Below are 21,619 nucleotides of genomic sequence, written 5' to 3'. Positions count from 1 at the left end.
CCTACTTATACAGCCCAAAATGCCGTTAGCCTTCTTGGCAACAAGGGCACACTGTCGACTCATATCCAGCTTCTTGTCCACTGTAACCCTTAGGTCCTTTTCTGCAGAACTGCTGCCTAGCCATTCGGTCCCTAGTCTGTAGCAGTGCATGGGATTCTTCCATCCTAAATGCAGGATTCTGCACTTGTCCTTGTTGAACCTCATCAGATTCCTTTTGGCCCAATCCTCTAATTTGTCTATAATTTTTTTCTCTTTTCTCATTTTAGTTTTGTCATGCTTTTAGCTGTGTTTCTTCACCATATCTGGGGGGAGTGATGTTTATCAATTACTGGTTTATGGGTTCTGGGCCTGATACCAAATCCTATTGATTTCCCTCCCTAGATGATGTGGCCTTCTGTTTGGAGGTTGCAGGCACAAGAGGAAGGTAAGGGTTTAAGTCATAATATCACATCCGGGACATCATCATTACCCATGATGTTGTCCTTATCTTTTTATCAGTCTCTTTTCTCACCCATCAACCTCATTTTGAAAGGATCTAGAGGCAGTATACTATTCACCACATTAACAGTGATGGGGTATCCATGTGATAAATTGCAATCCTCATGCACCGTCAACTGCCTTGGTGGCACTCTCCCAATAATCCATCTCCAACAGGACAACATTGGCAGACAATGGTATAAAGCTCCCATTTCTACCTCTTCAGGATCGTGAGATATTGGACTTCAAATCCATCAAAGATGCAGGATTGCACTATTGCCCATTTTGCATCCTTGCAGAGTAGTTTGGAGAGGAGGTAAAAATTCCACACTTGTTGAGGAGAATAGAAAACTATCAAGTAAGAAATTTCTCTTCTATTAGCAGCTTCTCTCTTCATTCACCACTAATGGATTAATGATCCCCAACTATGGAATTCAAAAGAGACTCCAGGATTATGCTCCACCCTTCAGCTCAGGCCTAAAGCAGAGTTCTTCCACAAATAAAGAAACCCTCCAGCAATCAATTATTAGCATTAAGATACTATATGTCTAAATCTCTCACTAGAGAACATTTTCAATTTATATTCTGGTCATTTACCAAACTACCAGGATGAGTTGAATTCAGAGAGAAGGTGCTGACAGAAATAAAATGATCAGGTAAGAAAATTTTCATTCTGTTGCACAGCTTCTCTCCTCATTCATTACACCTGGGAAGTAATGAGCAGTGCATACCGGATGTTGGGAGGGAAAGAGTAAGCAGAGTTCAATTATTATAGTAGAATAGTAGGCAGGAATAGATATTTCCTCCATATAAAGCAAGAACTTTATACACTAAGGAATTATGTGGGAACCAACCCAGTAGCACCTTCCTACCAGAGGATGCCTCTGCAGAGGAACGGAAACTTACTTTGCAAATATTCCTCAGATGAGGCTCATACACCTTTCCCCCAGTACCCTTAGCAACTTCTGTGAATAGTTTCCCAACTATTCACAGAATAGTATGCCAACTGGTGCAGGATTTTACATCTTGCCTGCAGCAACTTTGAGGCTCTCGGGCCTTGGCATTATGATAGAATGAGATGAACAGGATGTAATACGCAAACACATTCTGTATGCTTAAAATATGACTTTAGAGCTGTAAGAATGCCCATTTATGCCACAAATCTTCCAAGGGTTAAAATAAAATGATGGAAGAACTATTTCCCAGGAATTGTGGAAAGCGTAACTTACCTTGAAGAGAAAGGTTTCTGGAACTATAAGAATAACTTTTTCCTCATGACAAAGGCAGTGTGGTTTTTGTAGGGATATGGGAACTAATTCTAAAACTTACTTTTCAGAAGTAATGGTGACAAGAAAGGCCAGCCAAAGGCTTGTCTAATTCGTCACTGTGATGAAACTTGGCACCTGATACTCAAATGGAAGATATGATGTGTCTGGCTACAAAATGCCACTATGGTTGGTACACACATTTCTATAGTGCTCAGTTGTAGGACTCCAACCAAACCTCCTGGAGAAACTCTAGTGTAGCTGAGATCACCAGATCTTTGGGATTATTATAATATTCATATCACAACAGCATTGAGAGGTCAGGGCACTACTGTGCTAGGCAATACACAGTGAGGCAGTCCCTGTCCCAAAGAGCTTTCTGCTTCCCTACAATCCTGAAATGTAAATTTGACCAGATCAGCAAATGAAATATCCTGGTTGAGTTCTGTCTGGATACAAAACTGTATCATTGCTTCATGGAGATTCCATGGTGAACTACACTTCTCTTCCAATGCCCAACCTGTTAATGGTAGATGTTCCCAGTCTACATGAAGGAATCCCAGCTTCAAGATGTCTGGTCTTTTCTCAAGGTACAATGTGGAGTCCTTGGCTATTTAGCAAGCCCAAAGTACCTTCTGGGCCAGTGAAGGATGAGGAAGAGGATTTCAACTCTTCATTTTCATCTCTTCTGTATCCTTTATGTGAACTCTCTGGAAAGGCAGCAGATTCTTCTCTTCCCAGGACACTACTTCATTGCCATGGGGAAGCTTTGATCTCTGGTTATTCCCTAGTTTTCAGAATGGATATAAACATTCATACCTCAAAAATAAGCCATCTCTTAACAGGAAGCAGGAGGAAACTTCCTCTGCAAATACTATAAGTGCCTGCCATATAGTACTTTGCACGTTCCACTTAGGCAGCTGGTACTGGTCACGTTCATAGAAAGGATACGGTACTCAGTGGTCCCATCCCATATGGCCATGTTTGTGGTTTTTGCTTTTTAAAATAATTTATTTAAAGACACACCCTGATAGAAGTGTCGAAATGAACTAAAAGGACACATACAATGAGATTTTGGAAATTTGTCTTCCAACTATGCTTGCTTCCATAGTGAGTATGCAAGGGTCTAGCATGAATGTTGTGTTGGCTTTCAGCATGTTGTTTATGCTTACCTCCCACAAAGGGGCATTGGATGTTATCTGAGAATAACGCTTAATTTTGCATTGCATCAAGCACATGGTTTTATGTTTCAGAAGGAATTTCAGCAGCTGTGCTTTGAGAAACCCATGAGGGATGAGCTGATGCATGGCATTAGCAATACTAACCGTTGGAAACAACTAACTCACTACTACGAGGAGTTCTAGTGGCACCTTAGAGACTAACACATTTATTTGGGCATAAAATTTCATGGGCTATAACCCACTTCATCAGATGCATGGAGTGAAAAATACAGTAGGCAGGTATAAATATACAGCACATGAAAAGATAGGAGTTGCCTTACCAAGTGGGAGATCAGTGCTAATGAGGCCAATTCAATCAGGGTGGATGTGGCCCATTCCCAACAGTTGACAAGAAGGTGTGAGTATCAATAGAGGGAAAATTACTTTTTGTAGTGACCCAGCCACTTCCAGTCTTTAGTCAGGCCTAATTTGATGGTGTCAAATTACACTACTACAGGACAGGCCCAACAAAGAAAGTAATAGAACGCCACTAGCCATCCCCTACAGCCCCCAACTAAAACCTCTCCAGCACATCATCAAAAATCTACAACCTATCCTGGAGGATGATCCATCACTCTCTCAGATCCTGGGAGACAGGCCAGTCCTCGCTTACAGACAGCCCCCCAACCTGAAGCAAATACTCACTAGCAGCTACACACCACACAACAGAAACACTAACCCAGGAATCAATCCCTGCAACAAACCCCGTTGCCAACTCTGATGTATAGATATATAAGATATATTCAAGGGACATCATCATAGGACCTAACCACATCAGCCACACCATCAGGGGCTCATTCACCTGCACATCTACCAATGTGATATATGCCATCATGTGCCAGAAATGCCTCTCTGTCATGTACATTGGCCAAACCAGACAGTCTCTACGCAAAAGAATAAATGGACACAAATCTGACATCAAGAATTGTAACATTCAAAAACCAGTAGGAGAGCTCTTCAATAACCCTGGACACTCAATGACAGACTTAAAGGTGGCCATTCTTCAACAAAAAAATCTTCAAAAACAGACTCCCGTGAGAAACTGCTGAGCTGAAATTAATTTGCAAACTTGACACCATCAAATTAGGCCTGAATAAAGACTGGGAGTAGCTGGTCACTACAAAAAGTAACAAGGACTCATTGTTTTTGCTGATACCGACTAACATGACTACCTCTCTGATAACTAACTACTGATGACCTCTCAGGAGATGACTGATGCAATCAAGTTTTGGAATTTTGCAAATCTTTACCATTATGGTAAAATTACAGCCAAAGCCATGTCTGTTCTGATCCTTGGGAGAGCAATTCTCTGCACTGGGATCAAAACCTCCTCCTGATTTTGAAGAACTGGTGGCTATGAATCCTTTCCAGCAGCTGTTCATTTAGAAGGGGTGTGTTTCTCTGGACAGGGTACTGATTAGCATGTTGTCTGTGCATGGGTTTTAGTGTGTAACATGCAAACTGTGCTTTGCTGTGTGTGGCAGGGCAGGGGTAAAACCCCTTGAATGCTCTGCTAAAATGCTGACTAAGCCCTGCTTTCGGGCAGAGAGGCCAGGGGCAGAGACTCAAAGCAGCCAGCAGGGAGCCCAGCTGCAGGCCCTAATGAGGGCTGGCTCACTGCAATAGACTAAGCTAAGCAGCAACAGCTGGGCTGAAGGCTGGGAGGGCTATAAAAGGAGGCTAGCCTGGGAGGGAACAGGAGGCTACAGCTCTGTCTCTTTACCACAGGAAGGGAGCCTCAAGGGCCAAGCGACACTGGAATGGGCTAGAAAGGGGACTACTATTGGGGGATAAAGGGGACTACACGGTGGCACTGTAAAATAAAGCACAAGGGTGAAACACTGGAAGAAGGTGTGAGAACTCTTATTTTACCAGCCTGGGCACAGGGCGAGAAGGAGGAAACCTGTTTTGACACTGTGACTACCATAGGTGCCATCTCCATGGGTGTTCCGGAGCTGAAGCACCCATGGGGAAAAATTGGTGGGTGCTCTGCAACCATCAGCAGCTCCCCTCCGCCTCTGCTCCGCCTCCTCCCCTGAACGCGCCACGTGCCTGCTTTTTGCCCCCTCACTCCCAATGCTTGCCACCGCAAAACAGCTGTTTTGCGCAGCAAGTGCTGGGAGGGAGGGGGAAGGAGCAGGAACACGGCACACTCAGGGGAGGAGGCAGGGAAGAGGCAGGGCCGGGGCGGAGATTTGGGGAAAGGGTCCAATAGGGGCAGGGAGGGGCAGAGTTGGGGTGGGGACTTTGGGGAAGGGGTTGAAATGGGGGCAGGGAAGGGATGGGGTTGGGTGAGGGGTCAAGCACCCACCGGCGTGGGGAAAAGTTGGTGCCTATGGTGACTACAAGCAGCCACTTAAGAGTCTTGGTGAAGAGGCTGGATCAGAAGGAAGAGTCTTCTACAGGAATTGTGAGCTCTTTGACAAAATCCTCAGCATGACAAATTTGGAGGAAAAATTATCTAGGTGTTTTTGGAAACTTCCGCTCCAGATTTTTCTCTCTTCCAGAGTAACAGTCCCTCCATCGATGTCCTTGGTGTTGGTAGCAACCAGTGGATTGTTATGCTGGCTTTAACAATGAGAGCCAAGGCCTCTCTGCAATCTCAGCTAGTAATTTTTCTAATGTTTCCCTCAATATTTCCTCATCTGGAAGTCTGTATGCACAATATCTGTTTAGGATGAGTGGTGGCTATTCATGGGTGTGACATAGCTTCCTTGTAGCCACCAAGTTGGAAACCTTTGCTCATTGCAGATCACAACCAGGGTTTGACCAGGGCAGAACCCAAGACGTCTCACTCCAAGCAAGGATCATACTTTTAGACAATGAGACACTTGTTTGCCACAGAGTAGGCTTTCCTTACTACATATATGAAAAACCTTTGGTTTGAAAGGCTATAGCTGAGGCTTTGAAATTGCTGTGAAGTGTCTCATCACCATTATGCTCTATGACATCTTTTTGGAGGAAGTCCCCTTCGGAAGTGGTGACTATGTCTGGTGCAGCTACTGCTGCACCCACCTTAGGCTTCCAACATTTATGAAATGTCTTTGATTTATATAAATATTTTAGTTTAACATTTGGTTTAAACAGATGTTCTCATTTAGATCTTAACAAGGCCCGCAAAGAAGGCATCAACTGGAACACATGTACCTAATAATGCTTGAAAGGGAAGATACTTTATTAATATTAAGAGTTCCTTGCAAGACCCAGACTGACATTGTGTCCTGAAAAAGTGCTGTAGGGATGGATTTCTTTGGGTTCTTTTGTGATCCAAATGTGGTACTACTTCTCCTGCTGTTTACTGTGGGGAGGTAGTACACTATTTATACTGGCCTCGGGACCTGTTGTGATAACTGGGCTCACAAACTGGGCCTAATTGTGAGCTCAGTTGTAAAAAGAATGTGAATGTTCATAAGATGTCACAATAACCTATAATGCTGATGGGAAAAGATACAAAAAGGAGGCAGAAAGACTAAATTAGTCCAAACAAAAAGGCCTCCTGATATAACTCACAGAATGTGGTAAGATCATGCTTGGTAAATATGAAAAGTGGAAACAGAAATCAGTGAGCCAAAATTGGTGTGTCAAAAACTAGGCCTAATTGGTGGACAAAATAATGAGGGGATGGTCTGTTCCACCCACCACTTCCTTTTAGGTTCTGTGATGGGGTGTACCAGCCCTGCACTGGACAAGAAGGGGTTAAACCCATATTGTGAGTGGAGGACGCCATGCCTCCTCACCACTGCTGGGCATGCTCCAACTGGAGCCTCAGTATAAAAGAGAGCGGCCCAGCTCAGTCAGGGCTGACCACTGAAGAAAGAGGATGCACATTACAGGCTCCCTCCCAGCAGTTGCTGGAGCTCCAGATCACGGAGGCAAAGTGCATCGAGAGCTAGGCAGAAACTCGGCTGCCCATGGAAGCCCAAGAGAAGACGGAGTTGTTGGGAGCTTCACAAGCTGATGACCCCAGATGCCCCGGAGATCTGTGGACAGCAACATTGGAAAAGAGGGTAGGAAGTAACCCAGGGGAGCTAGACACTGATCCAGTTGTGGAACAGGACAAAGCCAGTGTGTTTCAGATGGATCCCCACTGACCTAGTGGCGAATCCATTTGATGCTGACAGGGCCCTGGGTTGGGACCCAGTGGACTATGGAGGGCCCGGTCCCTACCCTGGCTGCCAGCCCTGGGAGGCAGCCCACTTTCCCCCATGGCTGCTAGGCCACAAGGCCCTGATAAGTGGGCAGCCATATTGACTCTGGTCTCTAGGGCACACTGCCCCGCTTAAGAGGGCAGCCTCACTGACACTGGCCCTTAGGTCATACTGCCCTGGGGCTAAGGGTAGCCATTTGGACTCAGCCATGGGGCTACAACACCCTAGCCTGACCCCAAAGAGTGACAGGGTGTACCAGACCCACGACAGCATCCTTAAAGAAAGATGTAAAGAAAAATAGCTACTGGAGTGAGTGTCACCACCATGGCTGCCACCCGCACTGTCTACTGAGACCCTGGACTTGCCTTATCCTAATCCTGAGATATGTTCTGACCAGACTGGGCCAGAGAGAGGCACCCAAACAACACTGCCATCTCTACTGGCTCCAGCTGAGTCCCAAACATGCCTGGGATGAAATGGGATTGGACTTTAACAGTGGCAGCAACAACAGCTACAGCCAATCTCAGCTAACTTTTATTTTCCCCAAAAGGACAATTATTACCATCTTTGTTACCATCTAAGAGTCTGTCAAACAAGGGTTTTTTTCCCCCTTTTAAAAGCTCTCTCCAGCTAAAGGGAAAAAGAACAAACGATGTTGTTAACATGAAAGCCTTATTGAGTACTTTACATTTCAAATGCTTTAACTGTTTTTCCTTCTTTTCTTTATCTTTAATAAAAGGTTAAAAGGATTTTTAATGGTGTGTTTGCCATGGTATTAAGCAGGCTGAGGTCTTCATATATCAAATCTCGGACCTCATTTAACACTGTTTAATGTTGGACAGTGAGTGGGTATGTTAACACTTCTAGCCCATATATTCTATCTAAATTAATACTGCAGACCATACAACAGAGGAAGGGTACTGGTTGTTGAAGAATTTTGTTAACTGACTTGGGGAGTCTGAAAGGCCTGCTCCCCCAGGCTAGCTAACACCCAGCTAAATATTATATGTGCAACCTAGTACTACTCATGGCTTTCCTCAGTCAGTCAGGATCATTCTGATCATGGGAAGGGATTTCTCACTTACCTCCCTGGAAAGGGGAGCTAGGTAAGAGGCCTGCTACTTTCCCCAAGGAGCAGCAGAGGGCCCCTTTCAGGACCCAGCCCAGCTCTGTTGTGGGACTTACCTGCTGAGCTGGCCAGATAGCTTCCTCCTTTTCCTTAGGCTCTCTCCCTGAAAGCTCAGGAACCCCGAGTGGGCTTTTCTGCTTTGAAGCCATGACTCCACAGTGCAGGGCAGGGACCTGACATGCCACTCTGGCTCCAAGCCCCATGCCCTGGGAAGTGGCAGGACATAATTCCCTCTCTAGAGAGCCTGTAAGTGCTGCCTTGTGTAGGGAGCACTGCTTACGTTTAAGCCAGTTGTTTGCAGGACAGCTCAGTGGCACATCCAAGTGGTTGAAACCACCACACTGCTATTTACCTGATACAGGGGAGGAGGAGGAGGAGGAGGAGGAGGAAGATTATAACTTGCAACTGCACTAAAATGAATAAAAACAAAGATGATAAAACAAAATAGTTGGGAGAAAGTGAAAGGCCAATTTGTCATACTTCTGGAGGCAGAAAATCTGGTGGCCTGAGTTGAAGGGCAGAGCTTAGACTTGGAGCCACCAGCAACACCACTGGACCACGGCTGAAGGGGCATTAACCCATGAAAAATGAATGAGGAGAGAAGGTGTGCAACAGAAAGGGAACATTAATGTGGAAAGTGAACCGAACAAAACATCTATTTGAAGATCTCAGAGGTCTGGAATGTGACAGTAAGTCCCAAATCCCAAAGAGGATCGACTGGTGACTAGAGTGTGGGTGAGGTGGTCAAATCTGTAGGATAAATACAAGTTATCACATGGATATCATCCTTTTACATAAAGGCATAATATATATGTAATCTTTACAGCATTTTTTTACATCTTTTCACCACAGACAGAATATAAAATGAAAGACTTGATTCCAGTTACCATAGTGCACAGCCAAAATATGGAAGTGTATAATTAACTTGTGCTGGTTATTATACTATTAGCAATGATCTAACATGACACAAAGATGAAAAATGCTTTAAACAAAGAATGTACCTGGAGTTCGTTATTCTTTTCCTTATTCTTAATCCAGATCTTTCCTTGACCTTGTGGGTCAATCAGCAAAGGATATCGAGATGCCTTTGTGACAATGATGCCATTCTGAATTGAAAGGTCATCATTTGGAAGACCCTGGAGGCTCCATTCTCCAATTGTAGCATTGTCAACAAGCATACTGATGAGGTTAAGATCCTAATATAAAATATTAAATTATAATCTGTTCGCATGCTATTATTAAAAATGCTTAGTTGGAAGCTAAAGTTTCTGAAAAAGCAAACATACTTCACCTCGCTGGGTTTTAGAGCTTGGGCTCCAGCTTGAATGGAAATGCCTACACTGCTATTTTTAGCCCCATAGCATGAGCCCTGCAAGAACTGACCAGAACTCTGAGACTCGCTGCCATGTTTTTGTTTTTTATTTTGAAAAGCAGATGCACCCCAAGACAAAAGGGCTAAGTGACCAGACTGGTCCCACAGAAGAAGTCAGTGTCAGAGCCAGGATTAAACTGCGGGAGCACTCTGCTCCCAGTTCTGTTCTCAGTCCACAAGCTCACTCACTGTTAGTGAGCTACCCTCCTTTTTGCCAGCTCAGCTACAAGCAGCCACTCTAGAGCCACATCTGCTGCAGGCAGCCTTTGTCTTCAGTTTTATTCTGCGAAGCACTGCCCATTCCAGCTGTAAATTCATATCATGCCCTCCAATGGATCCGAAAGGGGGGAAGTGAATATCCCACAAACTCCAAATAATACCAATTAATTTACATTTTCAAAGAAAAGGATTAGAAACTTACTGTTAAAATGTCAAAGGCTTTCCCCAGCTTTCATTCTCTTTTAAGGCCTGATTCTGCAAAGATTTACTCACATGCTTAACTTTATGTACTGTAAGTAGTCTGATTGGCTTCGATGGCCTAAGTCTCCCCAATTTAGATGTGGTCAGAGCCAGGCTTGCTATTGCCAACCCCAAAAGTTCAGAAATCATGAGTCAGGCCTCCAAAAATCAAGAGATTTTAAAAATAATATAGTTTGAGTTCTTTTATTTGCCTTCTGTTTTGGGGGGCTTTTAGCATTCACATTTTCAAGCTTTCTCCGCAACTACTAGGGCTAGAAACATCTTTCTTTCTTACATGTAATCTGAGATTCTTACAAAAGCAGAAGACTCTAGAGGATGGAGCTTTAAGAAAAACACCAAAAATTGCAAGACTTGTGATAAAATCATGAAAGTTGGCAACACCGGTGGCTGCAAGACATAATGGCTAGTTCTATTTGCACTCCTTTGACACCTTCAGTCTGACAATGTCAAAACTTCAATAATTTCACTTCAAGCTGGGAAAAAGTGAGGCACAAAGAAGTTAATAGTAGGGCTGTCTAGTGATTAAAAAAATTAATCGCAATTAATTGCACTGTTAATACTAGAATAACATTTACTTGAATGTTTTTGGATAGTTTCTACATTTTCAAATATATTTATTTTAATTACAACACAGAATACAAGGAGTACAGTGCTCACTTTATATTTTTTTTATTACAAATATTTGCACTGTAAAAAACAAAAGAAATAATGTATTTCAATTCACTTAATACAGGTACAGTAGTGCAATCTCTTTATTATGAAATTTAAACTTAAAAATGTAGAGTTATATACAAAAAATAACTGCATTCAAAAATAAAACAATGTAAAACTTTAGAACCTACAAATCCACTCAGTCCTACTTCAGCCAATCGCTCAAACAAACAAGCTTGGTTACAATTTGCAGGAGATAATGCTGCCCATGTCTTGTTTACAATGTCACCTGAAAGTGAGAACAGGCATCCGCATAGCACTATTGTAGCTGGCATCACAAGATATTTACATGCCAGATGCACTAAAGATTCATATGTCCCTTCATGCTTCAACCACCATTCCAGAATACATGCGTCCATGCTGATGATGGGTTCTGCTCGATAACGATCCAAAGCAGAGCGGACTGACGAATGTTCATTTTCATCATCTGAGTCAAATGCCACCAGCAGAAGGTTGATTTTCTTTTTTGGTGGTTCAGGTTCTGTAGTTTCTGCATCAGAGTGTTGCTCTTTTAAGACATCTGAAAGCATTCTCTACACCTTGTCCCTCTCAGATTTTGGAAGGCACTTCAGATTCTTAAACCTTGGGTCGAGGGCTGTATCTATCCTTAGAAATCTCACATCGGTACCTACTTTGCGTTTTGTCAAATCTGCTGTGAAAGTGTTGTTAAAACGAACATGTGCTGGGTCATCATCTGAGACTGCTATAATATGAATATATGGCAGAATGAGAGTAAAAGAGAACAGGAGAGGTACAATTCTCCCTCAAGGAGTTCAGTCATAAATTTAATAACGCATTATTTTTTTAATGAACATCATTAGCATGTTCTCTGGAATGGTGGCTGAAGCATGAAGGGGCATATGAATGTTTAGCATATCTGGCACATAAATACCTTGCAACGCCACTACAAAAATGCCATGTGAACACCTGTTCTCACTGTCAGGTGACATTGTAAATAAGAAGCACTCAGCAGCATCTCCCACAAATGTAAACAAACTTGTTTGTCTTAGCAATTGGCTGAACAAGAAGTAGGGCTGAGTAGACTTGTAGGATCTAAAGTTTTATATTGTTTTGTTTTTGAGTGTAACAAAAAAGAGAATCTATGTTTGTAAGTTGCTTTCACGATAAAAAGATTGCACTACAGTACTTATGAGTTGAATTGAAAAATACTATTTCTTTTATCATTTTTACAGTGCAAATATTTGTAATAAAAAATAATATAAAATGAACACTATACACTTTGTATTCTGTGTTGTAATAGAAATCAATATATTTGAAAATGTAGAAAAACATCCAAAAATATTTAATAAATTTCAATTGGTATTCTATTGACAGTGCAATTGTGATTAATTTTTTTAAATCACAGTTAATTTTTTGAGTTAATCACGTCATTTAACCGGGATTAATCAACAGCCCTAGTTAATAGTTACATTTGCAAAGGTGGATACCTAAAATTACACACCTAAATCCATATTTAGACTTTTAGATGACCTGACATTTAGAGGTTACAAGCATCTGCAGCTCTTAGACTTCAGTAGGAAGTTTGGAGTGCTCAGCAATTTGAAACTCAGACCACTTATTTAGATGCCTAACTATGGGGTCAGCTGTATAAGTTTACACATCCCAATTTGAAAATGGGTGCCTAGGTGACTTGGGCACCCTCACACAGTTAGTCTGTGGCAGAGCAAGGCAGAGAAGTGAGACCTCCTGATGCTGAGCCCTGTGCTTTAACTATAAAGCAGTATTCTTTCTGGTTGGGAAAGTCCAGGGGGCTCTCCATCTGCTGCCTATCATGAGCACTTAATTCACTGAAAAATTATTTTAAGACTATTGCACACACACTCATTGAAATTTTTGTTTGTCTTTGAAGGACAGCTAGCTAAGCAGAATAGTCAAGTATGTCTTGAAACCTCATACTAATTGTGACAGTCTATGTCCCGCCTGTCTAATGTGAAAAAACAAAATAAGTGATCAGTATAGAAACAATTTAAGAAAGATAATTTCCAAAATTCCGAGGGAAGGTGGCTAAGTAAAAATGTAGTCAGAATAACTCTAGAGAAACAGAATTACAGGTCACTAATTTCTCCTTCTCTAAGGACACTGTATTCCAAGGTTCCCACTCCTGGAGAGTAAGAAGCTTGGGGAATGTTCTAAAGGCAAATATGGCTACAAGAACCTTTCGACAATGAGTGTTTGGAGAAAGTCCTCTCTGGGATAGGCATGGCTAGAGTGTGGGCAGGATGCGACAGGGGTGGGGAGGAATCTTTCTTCCAGGCCATGGAATAGGAGCGAAGCTGCTCCCAGGTTTTTAACACAACCTAAGGACTGGAGCAGGTACCATAGGTCTAGTGTGTCCACATGCAGGTAGCAGGGGAGAAGAGGGGAAGATCCACATAACAGCTGATCTGTCAGCCCTTGCCTGATCTACACATCCACAAGACCCACTACAAATGGCCACACCAAAAGTTTCAGGAGCTGGGTTCTTTGGGATGCAGACCCCTGTATGGACTCATGGATTCCTGCTGTCCAGCCTGCCCTATACTCTGGAGCCACAGTGGCTCTGTTCCCCCTGTGTCTGCAGGAGAGGCACTTGTCTAAACACACAGTTGCATCGATTTAGCAAAAGGTGTGATGTTCAACCAATGCAACTTTGTGTGCAGATAATCTATGTTGGTTTAATCCTGTAAACAGAGACAAGACAAACTGGTGTGTGTCCATGCACAGGAAATTGCATTGGTTTAAGTCAGTGGTTTTCAAACTTTTTCTGGAGAACCAGTTGTAGAAAACTGTTGATGCCCGTGACCCAACTGAGCTGGGGATGAGGGGTTTGGGCTGTGGGAGGGGCTCAGGGCTGGGGCAGAGGGTTGGCGTGCAGGGGTGAGAACTGTGGGGTTGGGCCAGGAATGAGGGGTTCAGAGTGTGGGAGGGGGCTCTAGGCTGGGGCAGGGGGTTGGGGTGCAGGAAGGGGTCAGGGCTCTGGGCTGGGGGTGCAGGCTCTGGGCTGGGGCCAGGGATGAGGGGTTTGGTGTGCAGGAGGGGGCTCTGGGTTTGAGAGGGGGTCAAGGCTGGGGTAGGGGGTTGGGGTGCGGGGCAGGTCAGGGCTCTGGGCTGGGGGTGCAGGTTCAGGGATGGGGCTGGGATGAGGGGTTTGGGGTGCAGGAGGGGGCTCTAGGTTTGGGGGGCTCAGGTCTGGGGCAGGGGGCTGGGGTGCAGGAGGGGGTCAGGGCTCTGGACTGGGGGTGCAGGCTCTGGGGAGGCCAGGGATGAGGGATTTGGGGTGCAGGAAGGGGCTCCAGGTTTGAGGTGGGGGCTCAGATCTGGGGCAGGGGATTGGGGCACGGGCTTGGGGTGCAGGCTTCCCACTGCGCCCTGGAAGCAGCCAGCAGCAGGTCCGGCTCCAAGGCGGAGGCACACAAGCAGCTCTGCGTGGCTCTCACCCGAAGGCACCACGCCCTCACCCCCGCACACGCACATGGCAGGGGCAGCGCGCAGAGCCCCATGTCCCCCCCGCCTAAGAGCCAGACCTGCTGCTGGCCACTTCCGGGGTGCAGCGCGGTGTCAGAACAGGTAGGAACTAGCCTGGCTTAGCTGGGCAGCACCGCCCAGGGCCGGCTTTAGGCCAATTCCACAAATTCCCCTGAATCGGGCCCTGCACCTCAGAGGGCCCCGCACCCAGTGAGAATCTCTTCCCTGGCTAGAGGCGCCTTTTTAATTTTTACTCACCTGGCGGCAGTCCGGGTCTTCAGCGGCACTTTGGCGGCGGGTCCTTCGCTTGCTCTGGGTCTTTGACACTTCGGCAGCGGGTCCTTCAGTGCCACCAAAGACCTGGAGTGAGTGAAGGACCCACTGCCGAAGTGCCACCAAAGACTTGGAGCACCGCCTGGTGAGTACAAGCCCCATGTGTTTTTATATATATATACATATATTTAATAGTCATCCCTGCCGGGGCCCGTCAAAACTGTTCAAATTGGGCCCCGCACTTCCTAAAGCCGGCCCTGGCACCGCCCATAGGACTTTTAATGGCCCGGTCGACGGTGCTGACCAGAACCACTGTGACCCAGTGCCTTACATTCCGCGACCCAGTACTGGGTCGCAACCCACCATTTGAAAACCACTGGTTTAAGTAAATCAGCTTAACATCACACGGTTAGTTAAAATGGTGCAACATGGTGTAGACAAGGCTGAGGGACAGGATTAGGACATGGCTGTACTTACTTTCTAATTTCTAATGTATGTGAGTATAGAAATAACATTTCCCTATTCTAAAGCTACAGCGTTCTGTACTATAGTTGGTTTTAAGAACATTTTCATGTCACTTTAAAACTTAAAATCAAACAAACTACACTGAGATTAAAAATGAAGCATAAAGCCTGAGAAACGGAAAAGCTGTTTAGTTCCATTTTACAAGCATTTTCTAGCAAATCTCGATTATCCTAATGTTATACTTAAGTAACCCTAAATCCTAGTAAACCTTATTATGCGAGTGAGGAGTCAATTGCTTTGACAACTTAATTGTAAGAACAGTGGGTTAAAGTATTCATTACACAATCTGGGAGAAATATGAAACAAATAAAAGGAGCTTTCATCCGAATCCATCCTTGATATTCATGGCTTTATACTTCAGAATCATAACAACAAAGTAAGTGATTCTAGGTTGACCAGATGTTTAATGTTGGTGGGAGGGATAATGGGTAACAACAGAAAGGGGATGGTCTTGGTGGCAACAGGAAGAGGTGCTTGGGAGAGTGAGAGAAGGGAACCTCTGCTCTCCTCAGCCAAACAAGCCTCTTCCCTCTCCGACAGGAGGAGTGCGGGTTAAAGGACAAGTACAGAGAGGTGGGGGAGTCCCTGGAAAGTTCTGGCAAGAGTGTGATAATCCTTTTAGGGGGAAGTCCTTGAAGCACACACGTACTCATTACTTTTAGTGAAACTCACGTGGACACACCTTGAAAACAAGGATATTTTGTTTTTTAGGGACACAGTCACCCTATACATGCTGACAGGGATCTGGTGCCTAAAATTGCCGGCAATGACTTCAATGGGAGCAGGAGCAGGCTCTTTTTTATATTATCTTACTGTCACTAAATACCGTATATAGCTAAAGTGATTTACAGAAATATTAACATAAGGGGTTCTCAGATTACAGTAACCTGGTTGAATTTGCTAACTCCACCATGTGATTCAGTAAGTGCAGGATTTAGGATGTACTGAAGTAAAAAGAGAGGATTTTTGAATGAGATTTTTTTATATTAGCATATTTGCCAATTTTTTTATTTTTATTTTTTAAAAAGAAGGAGATGGAACTTGACAGCCTGTAAATCTTTTCAACTTATTTCTCTGTTAAGGATTAAATGTTCTTAACAGTATTTCTCTGTGGGGCACAATAACGTATCTTTTTCTAGAATGCAGGAGTACTTACGTCACTATATGGAATTCTATTTTGGTCCATTTCTGTCTTCCACAGCCGGAGCAGCAGGTTCCTATACTCCTGATTGAATGGCCCAGAGTAAGAGAGAAATCCAGTGGCTAGAAGAACATTTCCCACTAATCGAATAATTTGATTTTGAAAATTTTTGCTGCTTTCTGTCCAACGAATCTAAATTTTAAAATGTTGTAAAGAACTTTGTTAAATAGGCACAAAATTCAACTGAAGTTCAAATCAAAGCATCTATTTTTTCTTCCAAGTATATTTTTACTGCTAATTGAACCAAGAGTGTTTTGGGCTTAAAACATTCTATTCTGAAAGCATAAGAAGTTTCCTAAATATTTTTTTAATTATTCCCTTACTGTTATGAATTTCTATTCTCATTTGTTTTGTATGCACTATTGGCCTGGTCTTACAATCTTTACTTAAACAAAACTCTCAGTAAAGCCAGTGACAGTTTTGTTCAAGTGAAGACTGTAGGACCAGGCTCTGTGTATCCCCTTATTGTGCTGTCGGTCTCTGAAAGTATAGCAGACTCACAGGTCCTGAAAGATCTTACAGCTCAAGACCCATGAAAACTCACCATACTGAACTGCAGACACATTTTGCTCTTTCAGTTTATGTATTGGCTTAAAATATGTAGCCAAAGTTTTCAACACTTTTCATATATATTTAAAACACAATAAAAATACGACAGCTTTTTCTCCTCAAACTTTGAGACTTTGTGGATGCAATGGTGGAGGCAAAAAATGTCTTTATAGTTCCTGCACAGCATATACTTGATGATGGAATCAATTAGATCAAGTCTTGCACCACCACTGGTCCAGCTGTCCTGTTTCTGCTTCAGCGGTCACAAGTCCTCCATAAACAGGGTGACTTGTGGAGAACCCAGGGAAGAAGGCACCAAGGAGCCAACCCATCAAACTGAAAGACACATGGTGAAATCCTGGGCCCACTGGAATCAATGGCAAAAGTCTCATTGACTTCACTGAGGCCAGGATTTCACCCACACAATTATTATAAGGTGCTACCAAATGATCAACAGAGATGAACAGTATCCTCCTTCAGAGTCCGCTGGAAAGGTTCAGGTTCCGTTAGTCTCTGAAGCTGGGCTATCAAAGCAGTTCCCTCACCCTGACAAAAAAAGGCAACTTCAAGCTCAAAGCACATGGGGCAATGGTCACTCCATGACATGATCAAAATTTCCAACCCTAATGTATTTTTGGGTTCAAAATATACATTCAGTATTTACTGGAAGCGCACACAATTTTGTAAAGGCAATGTTCCTCATAGTCTATATTCAGATATGCATTCTGAACTGAAAACAAAGTATTTTAAAGATCTGAAACGCTGCCAGGTCTTATTTTTCTCCTGGGTGAAAACTATAACAATGTCTGTGACCCAATGCTGTCTTGCTCAAGGGATATTGACAAATCAAAATTATACCCTATTGGTTAACACGTTTGTCAACTCACAGACCTGCAACTGAAAAAAATTTGCAGGGTAGTAGTCAATACTTTGAACTACTATTCTTGAGTATATATAAAAAAGAACAATTCTTTTCATAATATGTAACTCAAATGTTTAATTAAAGACCTATTTCATGATCCTATTGAAGTTAAAGGGAGTTTTGCCAGTATTGCACCCAGTGCTTGAACCAAACCTTTAGCCTAACATGAATTGCAGAGTCATGATCTAAATGTGCATACAAAAGAGCCATATTAACTCAACAGGCTATTATAACTTTGTTATATACACACAGATCAACCAAGAATTTTACATATATATAAGCAAAACACAATAACATTCACACAGTATTTAGATGTCACTTTTTGTCTGTGAATTTATTTGGCACTATTGATTGTTGCTATGGGTTGTGCTCAAAGCAATTAATTTTTTTCGGATCTCTGCTCAGCTGCATCAATACCTTTTCTCCACCTAATCCTTCAATTAGGGCTGTGGCATTATTCATCTTCCGTCTGCATGCCTCAGCATCATCCAGTAAAGTTTGTTTCTCTTGCATGGCAGCATTATACATGGCTTGTACTTGGTCCAATTCCCTCTGTTTCTCATCAAGCTGGTTCTGTGCATTATTTAATTCCGTTTGGGCAACTGCTAGCCTTGCTTCCTGCAACGCTAGATTTGCCTACAAATAATTTAGAGTGAAAAATATTAAATCCCAATTATCTGACAGTTCTAACTCATAGCATTCATTCCATACTACTATAGTGTGGTAATACTGTACAGTACTGGGGTATTATTTTAATACAATGCTTTGTTTGAAACCACAAAATTTGAATATAGTTTCTTTTTTCAATTTTAGTTATTGCTGGCAAGAAATCACAAAATTAAGTGGTTTGGTGAAATATTAAACTGCTTTGATTAGTTAGTAACTTCAGGCTGATCAGTTAATCATACAATGCATCTTCATTTTCAACAGTTCAAAATCGGCAATACACTCGAAAGCCATCATGAAACAGCTGTACGCTGGGGACTTTAGGCAGTCTGTTCAGTATTACACCCAAGACTCAAACTTTTGTAATTTCTTCTGAGGGCAAGAACAAATGACAACTGTGACTTTTGAATTATGAACAGCTAATTAAGCAAACGACTGGTTTTCCTCCCAATTACTTCTGTGATAAAAGTTAAAGGAAGCACAATGTACCAGTTGCACTAAGCATGCATTTTTGCTCTTCCGGGAGCTAAAACCCAATCAACATGCTTCACCTAATTGTTTAATTCTTAATTACTAATATTTAATCATTTAAATCTGAGCTCATGACTGGTGCATTCCTACCAGACAAAACTGATGTTTATTCAATTAATTATGAAAAGTTTATTCCAATATATACATAATTGTAAAAAATCAGGGAGCAACTAAAGGAAACCCTGCTTAGTAATCACATTTATAATTAAAGATTGTTTCCAGCTGAACTGGTTATTTTGGAATTTAATGAGCATCTGGTATAATCAGCATGTAACTTAACTCTGTACTCCTTTTGTTACAAGATTTCTGAAGTGGTCATGTATTTTCTGTCAAAAGCTTTATTACCCATATATATCTCATAAAAGGTCTCACTTAGGCAAATATCTCCCACCTTGCCCAAGCCAATAAACAAACAGAACATTGACACCATTAGGATGACTCTGTAAACAGTCTAAACAAGCACTGGTTTGTAACACAGGGCTCTGCTAAGAAAATGTCCTTAGTTCTGATTATAATATGCTGAAATCCAATACATTGTCCTTGCTTTAGTTGGTTAGTTAGTTAGTGAAATCCCTGTGAAAAATAAAAGCCAAGTGCATGTCTTGAGAATCCCAAGAGCGGGGCTGGATTTAGCGGCAACTGCCTGGGGTGCCACGTGTGGGGGTGCTGGGCTCGGGGTGCTGGCTAGTTTACTCAAAATCAACTGCTAAAGTGTTCTGGTTTTGTTGCAAAATATTTGACAAGAATGCCAAATTGTTGCTTGTGCTTTCTGGGTACAATTACTGGCATAACTTAGCTGATGCTCTGAAGCAACATGAAAAGTCACCTGGCCATTTTATGCCCTACTCCAAATGGATGGAGGTTGAGTCTAGGCTCAAGCTAAATAAATGCACAGAGACAGAAAACCAGCACATTATTACTGTAGAAACCCAGCATTGGAGGAACATGCTCAAGTGTTTGATCTCAATTACCCTCTTCCTTGCAAACATGGGAGGCTGGTGACCTGGCTGCCCGGGGAGGCTAACGCTTGGCTCCTCCTCTTGTGCCCGAGGCCTTGCCCCTCCCCTTCTGTCCCCTCTCTGCCACAGGAGCCAAAAGCACTCCCACCGTGGCCCCCTGACTCCAGTGCCAGACAGCCAGGGGGCAAGGGCCCAGCCCCGTTGCACCACAGCCTCGGCTCCCACAGCCCCTGGGCAGCGCAGCCACAGCACCCCCACCCCCAGTGCTGTGGATAGCCAGGCAGCGCCCCCAGCAGCGCCCCCAGCTCCAGGACTCTGGGGGTCTGGGCAGCATGGTCACCACGCCCCCAGCCCTGGGGGTCAGGTGGCCGGGCAGCGCAGTTGCCGTGACCCCAGCCCTGGGTGGCCTCCAGTCCCAGTGCTCAGGCGCCCAGTCCCAGAGCACAAGGCAAGCAGCATGGCCCAGCTCCTCCAAGTCCTTTCAGGAGGCACGCTGGCCTGGGGGCAGAGCCACCGTAGGCTGTTTGGGGAGGCACAGCCTTCCCTTGCCTACAATACCAGCTGCCCATGCTTGCAGAGAATAATTTAGCTTTCCACAGCTCATTGGATACATTGTTCACTGAACATAACAGTAATTTCCTTGGTTTGGTAGAGCAACTTGGGATATACCACAATGTCATTCATGAGCACTACACTGAGTAGTTCGTAAAGAAGCTGTGGACCATTACTGCAGCAAAACAATTCAAAACAAATTGATTGACCTTATGGAAAGGAAGGTGCTTGATAACATATTGATGCAGCTCGGCAAAGCCAGGTACTATGTCGTAATAATGGATTCCACACTCCCTACATTTGTTGATGACGAGGATGGCTATATTTAAGTAAAGGAACATTTTACCTGTTTCTGGTCTGTGGACAACTCTATTGGAAAAGGCCTAACAGAACTGTTCATAAATAGTCTGAATGAGAATAAAATAAAGTTCAGGACTGCTGTGTCCAAGGCTACGACAATGGTGCAAACGTGACGGGAAGAAACAATGGTGTCCAGGCAAGGATCCTTGCACTGAATCCAAGAGCTTTCTTTGTGCTTGTGGCTACCATTCCCGCAACCTGGTTGTGTCAGATGCAGCATCATTTTCTTTACATTCAGTATCTCTCTTCAGAGTACTACAAAGGATGTGCGTCCTGTTTTCAGCATCAATTATCAGGTGCAAGATCCTCACGGCCATGTTACAAATCTGACTGTGAAGCCGCTAAGTGATGCTCACTGGGAGAGCTGCATTGACCACGTAAGGCCAGTGAGGTACCAAGTGACTGAGGTTTCTGACATACTGATGGAACTGGCACAGTCAAGTAAAGCCGAGGCCAGAGTCTGACACGAGGTGCAAAGCCTGGCAAACCAGATCACTGACTTCAAACTTCTGGTCTCAATTGTGGTTTGGCCTGATATCCTGTTCCAAGTAAAAGTTGTAAGCAAGGCATTACAAACTCAGTCAATGGACATCACGACCACTACTACTTTGATGAGAAGCTGCCTTGATTTCTTTGTGGCCTACAGAGACAACAGATTTGAAGATGCTATCACTGCTGCCAAAGAAATTGCAGAAAATTTAGGAGTTGAGCCTGTCTTCAAGGAAACTCATATCCATCGGAAGAAGAGACAGTTTGGTTACAAAGGCAGAGATGAAGTGATGGGAAGCTTGGAAGAAAAATTCTAGAGGGAGTT

At 43.5% G+C, this 21,619-nt stretch overlaps 1 protein-coding gene across 1 annotated transcript in view; it reads right to left on the bottom strand.

Moving 5' to 3' along the window:
- The window catches only part of LOC120397507 (dynein heavy chain 5, axonemal-like), a 289,224-nt gene that overhangs the window by 73,943 nt on the left and 193,662 nt on the right, over window positions 1–21,619 (bottom strand). Inside the window, exons 64-66 of the mRNA XM_039523452.1 lie at window positions 18,155–18,373; window positions 16,222–16,398; window positions 9,241–9,435 (exon numbers count right to left, since the gene is read on the bottom strand). Of these exons, the coding sequence (XP_039379386.1) occupies window positions 9,241–9,435; window positions 16,222–16,398; window positions 18,155–18,373 (591 nt within the window). The remainder of the gene's footprint in view (window positions 1–9,240; window positions 9,436–16,221; window positions 16,399–18,154; window positions 18,374–21,619) is intronic.

The sequence above is a fragment of the Mauremys reevesii genome, linkage group 2, assembly GCF_016161935.1.
Source record: "Mauremys reevesii isolate NIE-2019 linkage group 2, ASM1616193v1, whole genome shotgun sequence".
Lineage (NCBI taxonomy): Eukaryota > Metazoa > Chordata > Testudines > Geoemydidae > Mauremys > Mauremys reevesii.
Note: the sequence above shows the minus strand (reverse complement) of the source record. Positions and strands in the feature narration are given on the sequence as shown.